Source organism: Sciurus vulgaris, assembly GCF_902686455.1.
Source record: "Sciurus vulgaris genome assembly, chromosome: 15".
In the NCBI taxonomy this organism is placed as follows: Eukaryota; Metazoa; Chordata; class Mammalia; order Rodentia; family Sciuridae; genus Sciurus; species Sciurus vulgaris.
Window position 1 is genome coordinate 52,460,507 of NC_136476.1, and position 19,659 is coordinate 52,480,165.

Below are 19,659 nucleotides of genomic sequence, written 5' to 3' on the forward strand. Positions count from 1 at the left end.
TTCATCCACTTGCCTGCAAATGCCATAATTTTATTCTTCTTTATGGCTGAGTAATATTCCATTGTGTGTGTGTGTGTGTGTGTGTGTGTGTGTGTGTGTGTGTGTGTGTGTATCACAGTTTCTTTATCCATTCATCAATTAAAGGGCATCTAGGTTAGTTCCACAGTCTGGCTATTGTGAATTGAGCAGCTATGAACATTGATGTGGCTGTATCTCTGTAGTATGCAGATTTTAAGTTCTTTGGGTATAGGTCAAGAAATGACTTTTTAAAGAACTAAATGAAGTGTGTTGATTGAAAGGAAAAATTTTTCATAGTAAGAAAATCGAAAAATGTCAGAAAAGGATTCAAAATATGCAAGGCATGCTGGTGTGGAGGAAGTAGAGTGATATCACAACTGAGCTTGCCAATTTGGTGAAGGAAATGAGTCCCTCTGCTGTACAGTTTTCTTCAGAGAGAAAACTACATACTATACAGGGCTGGCCTGGTTTGGCAGATTCTTTCCTTTGGGAACCTTTTATTTCATATACTTAGTGACCACCTTGTCACCCATCACCTTCTTTCCTTTTAGATCCATGGTAGGATTGAAAATTATGTGCCACTTAATTTTTGGTGGCTAAAATATGATTGCTATGACTGAATACCTATTCTGTGAGTGCTGGAAGCAGAAGAGTAAGCCTTATATCACTGATGATTTTTATAAATTTGCCTTGTATCACACATCCTGCAGGATAATAGGATTATATGACCGACTGGCCTTTACACTACAGATTCTTACAGCTTACAATTTTCCTCTATTTTATTCTTCTAATTTCTAAAATCCTAGAAGGCAGAGGTCCAGAGCTCATGTTATTCCTTTGCCACTTTTTTTCCCCTACCATTTTGCCACTTTGATTGTTGTTGCTGACTGGCACTAAGGATCAAACCTATAGCCTTGTGCTTGCTAGACCAGTGTCTACCTCTGAGCTATGTCCCCAGCTCCCATTTTGACACTTCTTTCTGAGCCTCCCATTCAGGCTCTTGCATTAAAGCATCCTAATTTATTGTGGTGTTCTGAAGGTGACTGATTCTTGTTAATCTTACACTGGGATGTTTTTCTCCATTTTATTTTATTTGTGTTTTGGAGGAATCACGTGCAGAAGTACGAAATTCAAAAGATATAAAAATGTATGTTATGAAAAACAGTCCTTTTCTCTCTACCCTATCCTTGGCCTTGCATATTATGCCCAGAAGTAACCACCTTTTTAAAAACAATATTTTATATATATATATATATACACACACACACATATATATGTGTGTGTGTTATATGTCACATATATAGAATATATATATTATTCTAATTATATATGACAGAATGCATTTTGACACATCATACATAAATGGAGTATAACTTCTCATTCATTTGGTTGTACATGTTGTAGAGTTACACAGGTCATGTACTTGTATGCACATAGGGTAATTATATCTGATTGTTTCTATTATTCCTCCCCCATGCCTCCTCCCATCCTTTTACTCCCCTCTGTCTAGTCCATATTACCTCTATTCCCCACTCCCCCTTAATGTGAATTGGCATCTGCATATCAGAGAAAACATTTGACCTTTGGTTCTTCTGTTCTTTGGGATTTGCTTATTTTGCTTAGCATGATATTCTGCAGGTCCTTCCATTTAATGGCAAATGCCATAATTTTATTCTTTTTTAAGGCTGAGTAATAGTCCATTGTGTATATATATATATATATATATATATATATATATATATATATCCCATAGTTTCTTTATCCATTCATCTGTTGAAGGGCTCCTAGGTTGGTTCCATAGTTCAGCTGTTGTGAATTGAGCTGCTGTAAACATTGATGTGGCTGTGTAGTATGCTGATTTTAAGTCCTTTGGGTATAAACCCAGGAGTGGGATGACTGGGTCAAATGGTGCTTCCATTCCAAGTTTTCTTAGGAATGTCCATACTGCTTTCCATAGTGGAGCAACCACCATTTATTATAGATTTCTTTAGAAAGAGTTTATGCATTCACTAACATGTAGACAGACAGCTATAGAGTCCCCCAACAAATGGTAGCAGTGACATGCAGTGTTCTTTGCCTTGCTTTTTTTCATACACATGCATGTATATATAGAACCAGTCTCCTATTAAGAATATTTTTATTGAGTTGAAATTCATGTAGTATAAAATCAATTGTTTTGAAGTTTTAATCCAATGACGTTTAGTATATTCACAATGTAATGGAACCATCACCTCTATTCAATTCCAAACATTTTCATCACTTTCAAAGGAGATCCCCTATCCATAAGCATTCATTCTCAATTCTTTCCACCCTAACCTTTGGCAACCCTTAATCTCCTTTCTATCTCTGTGGATTTACCTATTCTGGACATTCATGTGAATGGAATCATGTAATATGTGACCTTTTGTAATTGATACATACATATATTTTTTGGTACTGGGAATTTAATCCAGGGGCACTTTATCACTGAGCTACATCCCCAGCCTCCTTTTTTTTTTTTTTTTTTTTTTTTTTTTTTTTCATTTTGAGACAGGGTCTGACCACATTGCTTAGGACCTGCTAAATTGCTGAGGCTGACCTTAAACTTGTTATCCTCCTGCCTCCTGAACTGCTGGGATTACAGGCATGCACCACTGTACCCAGTTGTAATTGCTTTCTTCACATAGCATGTTTTTGAGATTCATCCGTGTTGTAGCATTTATCAGACCTTTATTCCATTTTATGGCTGAATAATATTCCTTTGTGTGGAATACCACATTTTGTTTATCCATTCATAGTTGATGGAAATTTGTTTTTTTATTTGTCTTTTACTTTCAGCTTTTGTGAACAGTGGCATTAACAGTAGTGTGCAAGTATTTGAATACCCATTTTCAACCTTTTTGGGCATATTCTAGGTTTTGAATTGCCATTAGTGAACATTTAAGTTGCTTTCAGTATTTGCAGTTACAGTGCTGAAATTGATATAATTTTACATACATAATTTCTTGTATGTGGGAGTATCTGTATTGGGTGACTAACTAGAAGTGGAATTACTTGGTCAAAGCATTTGTGTATATAATAAAATAATTCATTTAACATTTTTGAAGACATTGCAAAATTATCTGATAGAGAGAATGTTTTATTTATAACTCCACTAACAAAGTAGGAGTGTGCATTATCTTCCTTTGGCTTTTAGAAATAGTCAGCCTTCCTACAAATCATATTGTAGAGAACATAGTGAAGACAGCTATAGGCAAACAGTTACTGTACTGTGATTCACTCAGTCTCCTTCCTGCTTGCCTGCCTAACTTGTCTTTCTCTCCTCTACCATCCTGGCCCTCTAATTTGCTGACTTCCCATTTTGCATCTGATAACTGGGTCCTCTTTTTTTTTTTTAATAATCTGTTCAAAGTCCTTCCTCTGCTTTGTCAACAACTTTCTGTGTATATTTTAATTTTGGGCCAACATTTAATTTCATTTTCAATAATAATATCATGACCACAGAGTGGAAGGTGGTAAGGTGGTAAGGTGGCAAAAATAGAAGGAATTTGGTAAGAATGGCATGCAATTTGTTCAGAAAGGCTTTCTAGAAGAGGTGAGATTAGAGATTTCTCAAGCTAATTTGAGTATATTGATTTAAAGTAGAGATTATTCATAGTAGGATAAATGAAAACTATGAAGAAAGGATTCAGGAACTCCTCCCCACCACAAATCCTGACCAAGGACTCTTTATTCTTCCCAAATACCTCATTCCATTGGGTAGTGGAGAGTAAATTATCATCCAACCCATAGCTTCTGCTGTCTCCAGTCCAGGACTCTGAGAGGCAAAAACAAAAAACAAACAACAACAACAACAACAACAACAAAAAACCCAGAAACTAATTACAGACTCCTTAACTCCGTAAGAGTGCACAGGTATTATTGTTTTAGTGGCAGGGCAGCACAATAGGTCCAAGAGTTCTGCCAGTAAGAAATTTTACACAGTGCATGTTGTATCGGTGGAAATAGTTGACATTGATGCTGATTATAGGTGCTGGCAAACTAACAAAGGCAGAAACTGTAACAATATGGTTTGGTTGATAAAAATAATGTTAATTGTAGTCTTCTGACTCACTCATTTATTTATTTCTATCCTGCTTTCTTCCAGAAAGAAATTTGAAGTGGCTAATTATAGTCATTCTATCAGCTTATTATCGTTTATGTTCAATTACAGTGATACACAATTATGCATTTTTAAAATGTCAGGTTAATGTATTGAAGTTTTATTTGAGGACAGCACTTAAGTGCCTTATTCCTGGGCACAGTATGTGTTCTGGGTACATAAAGGTTGATTATTCCTATAAAACTATGGTCATCTGATGGCTTATTTTTATAGGTTTCATTGGTACAGAATGATAAGAAATGAATTTGATAAACTTGATTGATATAATTGTTGCAGATAGCAACAGTTGAAAGAATTGTTAATTACACAAATAATTGTTGGATTCCTCTTCCTCATGCCAAGAAGCATGCTAAGCACTGGGCATATAGAGATGAGAAAGTCCCTGACTTTGGGGAACTCAAGTTCAGAAAGGAAGGAACAAGTAAGTAGTACCATGTGGTAAGTGAATGGTAAAGATAAGTACTTGGTATTCAGGGAGCAAAGAAGAAAGAAATTCAAATTGTGGTGATTAGGAAAGGCATCCCAGAGGAAGTGATCTCAATCAAAGTCCATAGTTTATATTTTGGTTTACTCTTTGTTTTGTTTTGCTTTTTTTGCGGTGCTGGGGTTTGAACCCAGGGCATCATGTGTGTGAGGCAAACACTCTGCCAACTGAGCTATATCCCCAGCCCTTTGGTTCACTCTTCATGATGTACATTCTATGGATTTTGACATAGACATGCAGTGACACATAACTACTCTTAGGACTCTTATGGTATCATGCAGAATAGTTTTGCTGCCTTAAAAATTTCCTGTGGTTTACCTGTTCATCCCTACCTCCCACCAAACTCCTGGCATAAATTGAGTCTTGAAGGATGAGTAGGAGAAAAGAATTTGTGGTACAAGAACACAGATAAAAAAGCATGACTTATAAAGCATATTGCGGGGGGGTACTACAAGTTGAAAATTCTGGATGGCTTGAGGGTAGGGGAATCAGAAGAGGGGGAAAGAGTCAGAGATGAGGCCAGAGAGACAGAACTATAGTATTATGAAGGGCTTGAATGCCGTAGCAAGGTGTTAATACTTTATCTTGAAGACAATGGGGGGCCTTTAAATACTTTATATAGAATAAAACAATCAGATGACAGGGGTTGTAGTGATGAGAGTTTACTATATTAAAAAATCTTTCTAATTATAGAATATGACACAGATATATAGATAACCAAATGTTTGATTTAGTGAATCAGTGTTAAAGAGGCAAAAAGTAGACTTTTGCTAGCTATCCCAGAGAATCCTGGACATGCCCCTTCCCAGTTACAACCCTCTCATGTCTAAAAGTTACTACTGTTCTTACTCTTAACATGTCTTCCTTGCTTTTCTTTGATGTTATCATCCAAGTGTTTATCTAAACATTAGGGTTTATTTTTTGCCTGTTTTCCCTTTTTCATATATCTTATAATGCTTTTTTTTTAAATCTATGAGTTTCTCCCTTGTCTTTTAACTTTTTCCTTGCATTTTGTTTATTGAAGAAATCAGGTCATTTGACTACATAATTTTGTTTGATTTGTAGAGTTTCCCACATTTTGTATTTTGCTCAGTACATTCCCATGGTATAGTTTAATACATTCTTTTGTCCTCTGTATTTTCTGTAAATTGATAGTTGGATCTAGAAGATTGGTCATATTCAAGTATGATATAGCATAATTTAAAATACTCTTCCCTTATTGGTGGACATTTGCATTGTTCCCACATTTTTTACTACTAAAACACAGAAACTTAATACACTTATGTTTTTTTGAAAATATGTGTAAATAGACCTTCCTTCCTCTATTACATATTTATGTATTTTATAGCACTTATTCAGTATGTGTGATTATTTGCCTAATATTTATTTCCTTCCTTTGGCTACAAATTTCATGAGGGAATGTGCCTATGTATCCATTGTAACTTTGCTCAGTAAATATTAGTTGAATAAATGAGTTTCTGTAAGTGAAATTATTGGGTTAAGTATGCCCATTTCAGATTTTGTTAAATACTGTCAAATTATACTCTTAAATTATACCTATTTGTGTGTTCCTACTGTTGTTACCTGTTTTCTCACATCCAGCCACACTGGCCCTCCTGATCCTCCCCTCACCCCACCCCATTGGTTCCTTCTATAAACATTTTTGACACATTCTAGATTCTTTGTAGGTACTTAGGGACCAAAACAAAATCCTGCATGGCAAGAGGCAAATAATAAGCACGATGATTAAGGAAATCCTATGGGATATTAGAAAGCAGACCAAAAAAATCTATGGTGAAAAACAATTGGCGATGCTAGAATTGAAGTTGAATTGCAATTTTAAATAAGATGATGAGAATATTGGTCACAATGAGAAGGTGACACTTGAGCAAAGCCTTGAAAGAGGCAAGGGAAATAACAAGTGGCTCTCTGGGAAAAATAGTGTGGCAGTAGGCAGAGAAAATAGCTGGTTCAATAGCTAGTTGTGACTGCAGAGGCTCAGGAAGGGGTCTGCTGGGTGCTGGTAATGCTCTTCCTTGATCTGTGTGTTGATTATGAGTGTTCAGTTTCATTGAGCAGTACAGTTATGATTTGTTCACTTTTCTGTTCAGTAGAACTTTAAAAATTAGGAGTGGATGTTGAACATTTCAAAATGCCTTAGTACTTAACCAGTTGTTCATGAGAAAAATTTTCCTTTGTCTTATTAATATGATAATGCATTAATCAATTGAAATTTTATTTACCTTTTTATAATATACTTCATTATGATAAATTACTCTTACTATAATACTGTTTGATTTGCTTGTATTTCATTTTGAATTTTTGTATATATTCACAAGTAAGGTTGATTAATAGTTTTTTTTTTTTTATTATTCCCCTATGTTAGGTTTGAAGTGCTTTTCTTAATTATAGGTTTTTTACTACTATTTTCTATAGAAAGACAAGTTCTGTGGTACTTATCTAATCTATTGTCTAGAAAAAGGGAAGGGAATAATTTCTAATGTTTGTCTTTATGTCTTTCTCAGCTACCTGGTAATTACTACAATTAAGTAATTGATAGGTGAGTCCTGTCATTGCTTGGACAGATGACTTTTTACTTGGGGTGTAAGGCTCCAATATTCTGTTTTTTTTTTCAGTGTCATGGAAAAATTAACTAACACTGGACTATTAATTGGTGATGTAACAGTTGCCTGGGAGTGTTTCGTTTGATAATTACAGTCCTCATTTTTTAATGTGACTATTTCTGATTTCTTACATTTTCCACTAGAAACAAGACAAAATAGGCAGAAGAAGCTGCCTGTATATTGCTGTGACCTAGTCAGTTAGCTTGAGGGACAGGGATAAATTCAGAAGGTTTACCTTCTAGGAAAGAGAATTAATTTTGAATTGAATACTAGAACTGCTAGGTTTTTTTCACTTGCCATATTGAAGTGTTTTCAAGCTATGTAGGATAGTGGGTCTGGCTGCCTTCTTCCTCCAACAGCACGGGAGCACTATTCTACTGTGAAAGACTGTGATTTTTATCATATAGGAAATTCTGGTGCTATGTGATAAAAATTCAAGAATTATTGGCACGAGAGTCACCTAACTTTTTAAAAAGATAGATATCGCTACCAATAACAAATGTAGATTTTAAGCCATTCCTGACCTTTTGCATAGAATCCCTAGGAGTAGGATCTGGAAATCTGCAGGCATTTTTAAAAAAATTGTCTTTGTTGAGATAATTTACATTTAAAAGATCTGACCTTTGAATACTATATTTTAGTTTAGTTTTGACAGATGTAAACCAGTGAAACTACCACCAAGATACAGAACATTTTTATTATCTCTAAACATTATCTCTGCTGTTTGGCATTCATTCCTCTCCTCAACCTCATCTCCAGGTAACTTCTGATGGACATTTTCTATCATCATAGATTTGAGTTTGGTTGCCTAGAGTTTTATATAAGTGGAATCATACAGTCTATTCTCTCTTTCTCTCTTTCTCTCTCACCAGGGATTAAAGCCAGAAGTGCTTAGCCACTGAACCACATCCCAACTCTTTTTTTTTTTTTTTTTTTTTTTTTGTGGTGCTGGGGATTGAACCCAGGGCCTTGTGCTTAGAAGGCAAGCAACCTACCAACTGAGCTATATCCCCAGCCCCACATCCTAGCTCTTTTTTCTTTTGAGATGGGGTGTCACTAAGTTGCTTAGGACCTTGCTAAATTGCTGAGGCTGGCTTTGAATTTGTGATCCTCCTGACTCAGCCTCCTGAGCTGCTGGGATTACAGGCATGTGCCACCATGCCCACCTAGTCTGTATTCTTTTTTGTATCTAACTTTCACTTAGTGTAAGGATTTTGAGAATCATCCATTTTATCGACTATATCAGTAATTAGTTCTTTTTTATTGCTGAATAGTGTTCCTTTATATGGATATACTGCATTTTCTTTATCCATTCACCTATTGATGGGCATTTAGGTTGTGTTCACTTATGAATAATATGAACATTTGCCTAATCAGGTTTTCATTTCTTTTGGTTAAATACCTGGTAGTAGAATGGCTGGATCATATGGGTAGGTGTATGTACAACATTTTGAGAAAAAGTCAAATGGTTTTTATTCTGTCAAAAGTGACACTTTACTAGAGTCACTGAGTACTGGTTTAGGAGAATTGTTTAAAGATAATAATTATAAAAGGGAGCAAAGGGAACATTTACTGAATAATTACCACTTATCCAACACATATTATTTATATCCTTTACATGATTTTCAATACTAATACAACCCTGAGAGGTAAATAATATTAATCATTAATCATTACTTTTTTTTTTTCTTTCCAGTACTGGGAATTGACCCAGGGTCAGTCTACCACTGAATTATATCCCCAGCACTCTTCTCCCTGTCTTTTTGTAAAATTTTGAGACAGGATCTCACTGAATTTCCCAGGCTGTCCTCAAACTTGTAATCCTCCTGCCTCAGCCTCTCAATCACTACTTTTTTTTCTTCTTTCTTTCTTTCTTTTTTTTTGGGGGGGTGGGGGGTACTGGGGATTGAACCCAGGGGAGCTTAACCTCTGGGCCACATCCCCAGTCCCTTTCTATATTTTATTTAGACAGGGCTTAGTGCTTCACTAAATTGCTGAGACTGGCTTTGAACTCACAATTCTCCTGCCTCAACCTCCCGAGCCACTGGAATTACAGAACCAATCATTACTTTTTATAGATGAGAAAGTAGAAGTGTAGGTCGGGCATGGTGGAGCATACCTGTAATCCCAGCTATTTGGGAAGCTGAGGGAGAAGGATCACAAGTTTGGAACCATCCCTTAACAATTTAGCGAGGCCCTGAGCAACTTAGTGAGACCCTGTCTCAAAAAGGACTGGGGATGTGGTTAAGTGCCCTGGGTTTAATCCCTGGTCCAAAATAAAAGTATAGAGATGCCTAAGGTGGCACAGCTAAGAAATAATGGCATTTTAAACCTAGATTTGTCTGGTTGCAGAACTAAAACCATTCTATTAAACCAAAATAGAGTAGAAGTTAAGGATGCTCCAGCTTCAGAGGTAGGGGGACATGCAGGGGTACTCAGTAACTTAAGTAACATGAGAACTATGACAGTAACTGCTAATAACAAAGACTTTGTTTTTGGGAACTGGTTAGCAGTGAAGCTTATTATTTATTTGGTTTTGAAAGCCAGAAGGAAATACTGAGTGAGCTGTTATAAATTATTAAAAGAGCAATGATGTGATTAGAAGCTGGATTCAGGAAAATTAGTTTAGTTGCCATCTGCTAAGTAGATTGGTTGGAACAGAGTAGGTCACAAATCCAGCCAAAAATCTGTAATAGTTCAGGCACAAAGTGATAAGTTTTTTCATAAGGACAGTGAGGCCTATGAGGAAGGCATAATAGGAAGGAGACTTAAACAATTAACTACTAAGCTTGCTGACAGATTGGATATAGGAAATGAAGTAAATGTGAATTTGAGGACTGATCCTGTGATTTCTGGTTTCGCAGTATTGGGAGCTCAGTGATTTTTGACTTGAGGTACACTTACTGTGCTCACATATCCGTAGAGCACTCATAACATTATAAAATACAATGTCATTACCAGCAGGGGCTTGTGATACTGGATTTACAATAAATATATCTTTTGGTCTTTGTCCCTGATTCCTGACACAGAGCTCCTAATACTTGGAATTTCCTGAGCATTAGAAATGCGTTTTGTTCTAAATAGGTGACTCTTGTTGGACTCCTGGATGGGGGCTAGTCATCAGAAAGACCAAGCTATGAATAGAAACTCAGAACTTTTAGCTCCACAATCCTATAGGAAGGGGAAAAGGACTGGAAAATGAGTTAATAATCAGTCATACTTACCTGATGGAGCCTCCATAAAAATCCCTGGACTGTGGAGTTTGGAGAGCCTTTAGGTTGGCAAACATATCCATGTGCTGAGAGAGTGACAGAAGGTCTTGTACTCGGTACCTTTCCAGACCTTGTCTTAGGTATCTCTTCATTTGTATCCTTTATAATAAGTATAATAGGTAGAGTTTCCCTGAGTTATGTGAATCATGCTAGCAAAGGGGATCATGGAAATCCCACTTTATAACTGATTGGCCATTGAACAGGGAACAACCTGGGACTTGAAATTGGCATCTGAGGTAGGGAGAAGTCTGGTATGACTGAGCCCTTTACCTGTGGGTTAAAGTTTCAGAACTTAATCAAATTTTAGGACACCCAGTTGTTGTCTACTGGAGATTTACTTAGTGTGCATATATGGGAAGCCTGCATTTGACTATAGAAATGTTCTGTGTTGTATTGAGTGTGACAGTGGCAAAAACAGTTTGGTTTTTCCTATCTCTTCAGCTTTTTAGACTGGCTTACTCTTAGTAAGAGGTGCCACTGAGCTAGAGTGTACTTGATGATTCATGTGTTAACTATGTAAGTAGAAGAGGTTTGAGGCTCTAGGGAGGCGGAACACATTAGCATGCTCATTAAAATTGTCATTTCAAGACTCATTTGATGTGTGAATGCCCAATTTGAGACTATTGCTGGTTTTCTAATAAGCTCTTAGGGTATTTAACACATTTGACCATTGTCTTTTCACTTCTTATTTCTTCTTTGGCATCCTGTGGTAAGTAGTACCCTCTCCCCTGCTCACATTTGAGACTTTACTGTATGATTTATGGATCTGTTCTTCCACTCCATGTATTTCTAAAAGCCTATGCAACTTTCACTCACTGAAATTTTTATCAAAGTTACTGGAAATTTCTTTGTTTCTAAATTCAGTAGACCTTTTGAGTTTTATTTTATTTGACTGCTCTGTAGCACATAATACCTGCTGACCATTCTTGAAACCTTATTTTCCCAGATCGGGGATATGCACACTGCCATGGTTTTCTTTCTATCTCTGACTTTTTTATAGGATCCTTCATGCATTCTTCTTTTCTCTGCCTTTTTATTTAAAGACAGATTTATTAAGGTATAATTTACATGCAGTGAAATTCACCCTTTTAGTGTACAGACTTATGAATTTGACAAACAGCTTTGTAACCATAACTGTATTTAATATAGGGGAGCAGTTCCATCATCTCTAAAAGTTCCTTATAGCCCACTTTGTCAGCCTTTTCCACTCTTAATCCTTGGCAACTACTATTCTGATTTCTGTTCCCAGGCATTGTCTTTTCTAGAATATTATATAAATGGAATCATAGAATACATAGCTTTTTGAGTTTGGCTACTTTCACTTATCATAATATATTTGAGATTCATCTACATATGTCAGTAGTTCATCTCTTTTTACTCTTGATTAGTATTCTTCTCTGAATGTACCAGTTTGTTTTTCTACTTATTAGTTGAAGGACATTTAGGTTCCTAGTTTTTAGTGAATATAAAAATTGAATTAAGCAACTGTAAACATTTCATGTACAGGTTTATGTGTAAGCATATTTTGTTTCCCTTTGGATAGATATGTAGGAGGAGAATTTCTGAATTCTATAGTGTGTGTATAACTTTATAAGAAATGCCAAGAGTGTTATCCAGAGTGTTCTATCACTTTGCATTTTTGCCAGCAATGTGTAAGAGTTCCATTTGTTCCAAACTTTGTATTGTTAATTGTCATTGTTCTGCCCCTGCCTCTCCTTTTTAAAATTAATTAATTAATTAATTGTGTGGTATTGGGGATTGAACCCAGGTGTACTTTACCAGTGAGCTACATCCCCAACTCTTTTTATTTTTATTTATTTTAAGACAGGGTCTTACTAAGTTGCTGAGGCTGACCTCAAACTTATGATCCTCCTGCCTCAGCCTCTTGAGTAGCTGGGATTATAGGTGTGCACCACTGCACCTAGCCTCCTTGTTTTAAATGTGGTTGTTCCTTAGGTTCCCCTACTCTCTGCACCCCTGTACTAGGGATTAAACCTACCACTGAGTCACATCCCCAATCCTTACTTTTTATTTTGAGAAAGGGTCTTGCTAAATTGCTGAGGCAGGTCTTCAACTTGCAATCCTCCTGCCTCAGACTCCCAAGAATACAGCAGAGCAACAAAGTAGAAAGATCTCTGCCCTAGTGGGAGCTTATATTCTAAAAATGTCAAATGTCGTGTTCCACATTTCTTTCCTGAGCTCCACACCCCTATATCCAGGTGTCTAGTGAACATATTCTTCATATTCTTTTTTTGTTTTGTTTTTCTTTTTACATATACATGACAGTAGAATGTATTTTGACATATTATACACACGTGGATTCTGACTTCCCATTCTTCTGGTTGTACATGATGTGGAGTTTCACTGATGATGTGTTCGTATATGAACATATATGAACAAGTTATGTCCAATTCATTTCACTCTTTCCTGTTTCCATCCCTCCATTCCCCTTTGTCTACTCCACTGAACTTCTATTCTTCCTTCCTCCCTTATTGTGTGTTAGCATCCACCTGTTAGCATTCACATTTTAGCTCAACATATTCTTTTGAGATATCCCATTGATAGCCCAAAGTCAATATACCTGGCCCTATATTGGTCATCTCCCTCATCCTGCCCCTGCCTTCTCTTCTCAGTGAATGATATCGCATACATTTAGCTCAGGCTAAAAACCCATGCACCTTCAGTTACTCATTAAACTCTTGATTTTACCTCCAAAATATCTCATGAATCTGTCTACTTCTCCTCGGACACAGATAGATCAGGTTATTAAGAAATGTGTGTGGCAGCCTCCTGATAGCCCCTCGCCCTGCTCTATCAACGACATTGGCCACACTGTACTACTGTGCTCCTTCTGAAACAGCAAATCTAAACCTGTCTTCTTTCCTCTTAAGAGCTGTGGTAGCTCTGTATTGCCCTCCAGATTATTTCAAATTCTTAATGTTACATAATTTGTAAACATTACTTAAGACCCCTTGTGATTAAGTTCTTTCATAACTTGGTAGCCTCTTACTCAGATATGCCAAATTATTTTCAGTTCTTTAAAAGTGTAATTTCATTTTTTGGGGACATTTCCTCTTTTGCTTTCTTAGTACTTACACCTGGAAAAACCTAACTATATTAATTGTCCTACTAGTGAGAAATCTTAATGCATTTTTGGGATGGGGAGAAAACTTGAAACTGGTGCTATTTCTCTTAGAAGGATACTGGGCTGAAGTGGTGAGACTAGAGAACTGGTTTGTTAGCAGAATGGTCCACCCCTCCACAAATTAGGGATGGAGGCAGTAGATAGGATCAGATAACTCATTCAATTTATTAATATAATAGATACTTATTAATAGATATCTATTAATGTAATAGATATTTATCATGTAGAAGAAACTGCTATGCAGTATAAAATGCTCAAGGATGAGGCAGGGCCCTGCAGGGAGAGCCTTCTTTGGGCTCAGAGTTATAGTGAGAAAACAGCATTGCCAGTTGCCTGGAGAAATCTAGGTTGAAAGACATATTGTGAACATCTAGTGATTGTTTTTCTTTCCATTTTCTTTTAAAAAGAAACAAGGTAATTATACTCTCACAGTTGCTATGGCAACCATGGTATAGCCTGGGAAAATTTTCTTTTAATGCCCCCTACAGTGGTTAGAAAGTTAAATCAGCTGGGCTTGTTGGCACACACTTCTAATCCCATGTAATCCTAGCAGTTCAGGAGGCTGAGGCAGGAGGATTTCGAGTTCAAAGCCAGCTTTAGCAACTTAGTGAGTCCCTAAGCAACTCAGCAAGATCCTGTCTCTAAATAAAATATAAAAAAGGTATGGGGATGTGGCTCGGTTTAATGCAGGCATTAAAAAAAGAAAGAAAGAAAGAAAGTTGTCAGTTATATCAGTTATTAACATTTTTTAATGACACATTAAAATACCATCTCTTCTTTGAGGAGTGAGAAGAAGAGACACAGATGGTAGGAAGAAGGTAAGTACCTGGGAAGAAAAATCATTTTTCACTGTATCTTAAATTTAACAGCCTGTGACTGATTAGTAGTCCCATATGCCTAGAATAGGGGTTAGCTGAGGTAAATGCAGCCAGCTTGGGTTGGCATCATCGATGCTCCTAAAATTTTGAGTCGTATTGCAAACTTTCAAGTGAGCTTCACCTTCAGAATTCTGAGGGCCGTCTGGAGCAGACATTGCAGATTCCTTAGTGAACCTTACACTGTCAGAGTCTGCATACCTGATGGTTGTTTTCTTTCTGCCACCTATTTATTAGGAAACTGAGGCAAACAAAAACCTGGCAATATAACAAAATAACAAATGCTTGTTGCATGTTCTAGGAATTGTCCTAAGCACTCTCCATGTATTTCTCCTCTAATCCTTACAAGAATGTAAGGAGAGTCATGCTATTGTTATTTTCACTTACAGATGAGGAAACATCTATAATGACTTTTTCAATCAGAGCACTAGTAAGTGGCAGAGCCAGAAGAATTGAACTTTGACTTTAAAACCCCTCTTCATAAATTTAATGACTTCTTCTTTCATGGGATTAATTGCCTATTTTTATTATTTCCTCTTCTCAAGTAGTTGCTTCAAATTCTTTTTGGGTATGGGATAGGGTTTAAATTTGATATTTCATTTTTAACCTTGAAAAATGAGTAGAAGATGTTTCATTCTCTTCTATCCTTCAAAGTTTCTGTGTTTAAGTGGATTTCATTAAAAATTTATAAGTAATTCAGAAAAAGTGGTTCTCTCTGAGGATCCAATAGGCCAGAGTATTTTATTGCATATTGGACTTTTAGAGGGTAAGTTTTTAAGAGAGACATTGCCATTCTTTGGCTTTTTAACCAATTTTCAGTAGAGAGCAGCAAAACTGGACATCATTACTTCCAGACACGGGATCACCCCAGACCCATGGTATCAGAACTGAGCTAAGGAAGGATTTCTTAGAAGCAGTAGGTAGAATTTTTCGTATTTTGACTAGGGGAAGGCAGAGCTTCTAAATCATGATGCTCTGAGAGAGGGATAGACCTGGGCCTAGAAGGAGGTTCAAAACAGTGCAGAAGCAGTAGTTCTTGTTATTTTTTGTTTTGTAGTTCTGTATCTAGTCAATAGCAAAGAGCAAGAATATTTTGTAGATTTTTCTTGTATTTGGTAGAAGGCAGAGACTCTATGTTATGTAAAGTTAATGAAATATTAGTAGGGTAGGCTCAGGTAAGGCATATAAGAATTGGTGGATGGGGAAATGATCTTTGACTTCCTGCTAAAATTGTCTCTATCACACTTCTTTTGCTTCTTCTTTGTGGTTTTCTTAGGTTACTGGACCTATTTGGGCTGGGGAGAGCAGCAAAGTACGTAAGAATTTCAATTCCTTATAATTTTCCTGGTCTTACCTTTTAACATTTTCCCTTTGAGAACCATGAAGCTGGATATTCATGCATACAAGCGTATATGACACCATTCTCCTCTCCTCTCCCACTTGAATCTCAGGAGACAATTATCTGTAGTGGAACATTATATCCTTTCAGTCTGGTTTCTTGAAGATAGTGTGTGGGGGGTGGGGCAGGTTTCAAACTAAAATGCAAGTCAGAATCATGCCAAGAATGCCTGATGTTTGTTTCCGAGATCTTTCTCTGTATGACTAGGAGAAATGAAGAATACACTACTGTCTTAGGTTTATTAGTCTACAAAATGTGAATGTCATTTCAGCCAAAATTCTGGTTTTGTGAAGGAAACAAGAGGCTGAGGATATGGTTCAACTTCCCTTGAAGTAGCCCTGCTAGAATTTTGCTTTAGAGCTTAGAGTGGGCAGCCAGTTCTTTCCAGCTCTAGGCTGACATGACTATGTTACCCAACTAACAGGGGATCAACTTGAGTCTCATTTTTTGGACATTCAGCAGGTGCTTAGAAGGGTCAAATTTTGTCCTGTCATTGCAATTTCTCACAAAGTATATACTTGTTGTGATTTGAATCCCAAGTATTTTACCGTTAGAGAACTGCTCAAAAAATAACCCAAGAGCTCAGATAAGTTAATATTCTCAAGCAGAAAAAAATGTAACTGATTCTTGAAAAAAAAGTGTCAATTCTTTAATTTCCTCCCCCACCCCACGGTTAAAAATTCTAGCTCTACTTAGTATTTAAAGACAGAAACTGAATCCTAGAATACTGCATATGAGAGAGCCTCATTGTGGTTTCATTAATTTTTTTCTTTTTGTACCAGGAATTGAACTCAGGGGCACTCAACCACTGAGCCACGTCCCCAGCCCTATTTTGTACTTTATTTAGAGACAGGGTCTCACTGAGTTGCTTAGTGCCTTTCTTTTACTGAGGCTAGCTTTGAACTCACAATCCTCCTGCCTCAGCCTCCCAAGCCCCTGGGATTACAGACGTGCACCTGGCCTTCATTCAGTTTGTTTGAGTGTCTGCTGTGGAGGCCCAGCTTTGCTCCAGGTTAGATTACTTTCCCCAACCCACTTTTCCAAGTTGTTTTTCTATCATTCCTGTCCATGTCCTTTTATGTTGCTGCCAAGCTAACTAACAGACTATTTCTTAAAAATGTATAGCCTCTCTCCCCTTTGGGCCTTTAATCATGCCACTGCTTTTATCCAGATTCCAGAAGATATTCTTTCCCCTCAATCTTTACCTTTTGAAAACCCACAGTTCTTCAGAGCTATCTCCATAAAACTTTTCCTACTCATCTTCTCAGGAAGTTTTCAACTCATAGTGGTTGGTTTATGCTACTCTTATGTAGTAACTTCCTTATATAACATTTCATTGTTTTTATCCATGTTTTCACTCCTCTGTTAGTTGACTTGTATTCTGAACCTTCTGTGTTATTTGTATATGGGCACTTAATATTTGAATGAATAAATATCCCCAGCTTTTTAAGTTTTCATATTTCAAATAGTCTTTACCAGGGACTTTTCAATTTTTGCCATTAAACTAGCCCACAGGTCCCTCCTTAAGCTGAATAACCAACGTGTCTTGTGAACATGGTACTGTGAGGTAGACTGTAGAACAGCCAAGTAGGAGATGGTGACTGACAGTAAAATAACATTTTTTTTTTTTTTTTTAATTCAAGCTGAAGTGTTACACATTTTCCTTAATTTCCTTTTTAAGTTTGTAGTTAGATTTGGTTGTGCCAGAAAGTTTACTTTCTAGGGAAATTGAGGGTGGTGTAGAGGAGATAAACTGACCTTTACCTCTGTCTACTTCCCCCACCTCTCCGTTTTTCTCCCTTATTTCATTTTGCTTTTTTGTTATTTCCTTTCTCCTGACCCTCCTGTTTTTCATATTTTGCCTTTTCCTAACCTCTTCTTGCTGTGACCTGAAGGCATCCTAGGCCAGAGGCCTGACCCCAAGGAGCCTAATTAACCAGGTCCTGCCACTTGCCCCAAGCACTAAACAGAAAAAGTGATGGTGAAAATCAGGAAAAACCTTTAATCACTATGACCATATTGGGAAGGCAAAGTGAGATCCAGTATCTCAGCCCTGTCTTTGTCTCAGCCCTGTCTTCAGGTTGCCAATAGGAGCTTTGAGTTCAAATAGAGGAAGAACTGGAGCAGGGGGCAATAGGTATGCATAATCAGTCATGGCCAAACTGTAGACTGACTAATCGTTCTCTCAGTTCTACTTCTGTGAAGTAGCTCCAGAGAAGACTTTTATTAATTGAAGGGGCAATTTCTCCTTGCTGCTCAGGATGTTTGTCTGTCAGACCTGTGATAGTGTTTGATGACTAGAGACTTCTAGGTACCACGCTAGGGGCCTGAAACCGGATCTGTAAATTTTACTTCAATCTTCAAGGGGGATGAGATAGATCAGGTAAATTTAGAGTTAATAAACCAAGTATTACTAGTTTTTAGATGAATGCTTCTTAAATGGTTAACATGCCTCTGTGCAAAGCTGAGCAGAGATCTGACTCAAAGTTTAAGGTAATAAAGGAGACAGATATGAAATGATGTCAGATATCAAACTTTATGCTGGTTTTAGTTACTCATAGGGCATCTGCCAGTCTAGGTAAAGAGTCACTGTTTGCAGCAAAGGCATCCTCTTAAGTCCCTGTTTTATTTCTAGGACACTTCATTTCTTAATATTTGCCCTTTATTTCTTTTATGTAGAAACGTTGTTAGCCTTTAGGAAAGTTGGCAGGTGTTTCTCCCCTTAGCCTAGCAAAATAAAAAAAAAGCAAAGCATTATTTAGGAGTATCAGATACAGTGAGAAAGTATCTATCCAAGTAGTTTCTGGCTTTGGATCATGGGTTCCTAATTCTAACTGAGCTAACCTCTTTGGCCTTATGGTCAGTAGGATTGTCTGTCCTACTGTCCTAGGATTTCCAGCCCAAATTTAAGTAGACTTTCAGTTTTGTCTTCTTATTTTTTCTGTCTCCTCATATGTGATGCATGAATAGTCCAACACTAACTTCTTCAGACTAACTTCCTTCTGTGGGTTCAGAAAGAATTAAGTCTGAATGGCATATTGGTTTTTGTCACTTGACCTTTTTCTTTCTGGTTTTGAGAACAACAAATTCATCAAGGGTTAAAACCAGTGCCTCCAAAATCTCTCTTTCCTAATGTGTCATCTGAGTGCTTTGTAACCAGAATGCTTTGCATTCTCGTTGTTTACCTTTGTTTTCAGTATTTACTACTCTTGCTCTTGCCAGAGGACTATTGGTTTAACCAGAAAGTGTTACTAATAATTGTTCCTATTTGAATGTTAGCATCTTTATCCAGATATTTTTTCTCGTTGGAGCTTGATTGATCTCCCTTCCTTTTTATCTGCTCACACGGTACCATAATCTCAAGTGAAATAATCTGATGTGCTCTCCTTCTTACGCCTACCCTTGGCTTCACCTCACTGCTATAAACTCGAATAGGAAAGGCTCATAAGAACATGTTAACCTCTACCCGATCCCCAAGGTGAATCCACAAATGTGATTTGGAATCCAGTGCTTAAACTTTGTTCCTTGCTTGCAACCCCATATTTGTGCTCTCTGTCTCTTTTAGTGAAGTTATTATCTACTAGGTTGTCTAATTTAGAAGCCAAGGGGTAATTTCCCTATCACTGTCCATTTGTCCCAAGTTTTATCAGTTCTGTCTGGATTTTTTTTCTAGTTCATTAGCTCCTTTCCATTTCTACTGC

General features: G+C 37.0%; 1 protein-coding gene across 7 annotated transcripts in view; it reads left to right on the forward strand.

Moving 5' to 3' along the window:
- Positions 1 to 19,659, forward strand: part of UNC13B (unc-13 homolog B) — a 222,661-nt gene that overhangs the window by 97,136 nt on the left and 105,866 nt on the right. For 3 of the 7 annotated variants that reach the window (XM_079112452.1, XM_079112454.1, XM_079112445.1), the window contains exon 8: positions 15,836 to 15,871. The exons of the other annotated variants lie outside the window; for them this stretch is intronic. In XM_079112452.1, the coding sequence (XP_078968578.1) occupies positions 15,836 to 15,871 (36 nt within the window). The remainder of the gene's footprint in view (positions 1 to 15,835; positions 15,872 to 19,659) is intronic. 7 annotated transcript variants of the gene reach the window in all.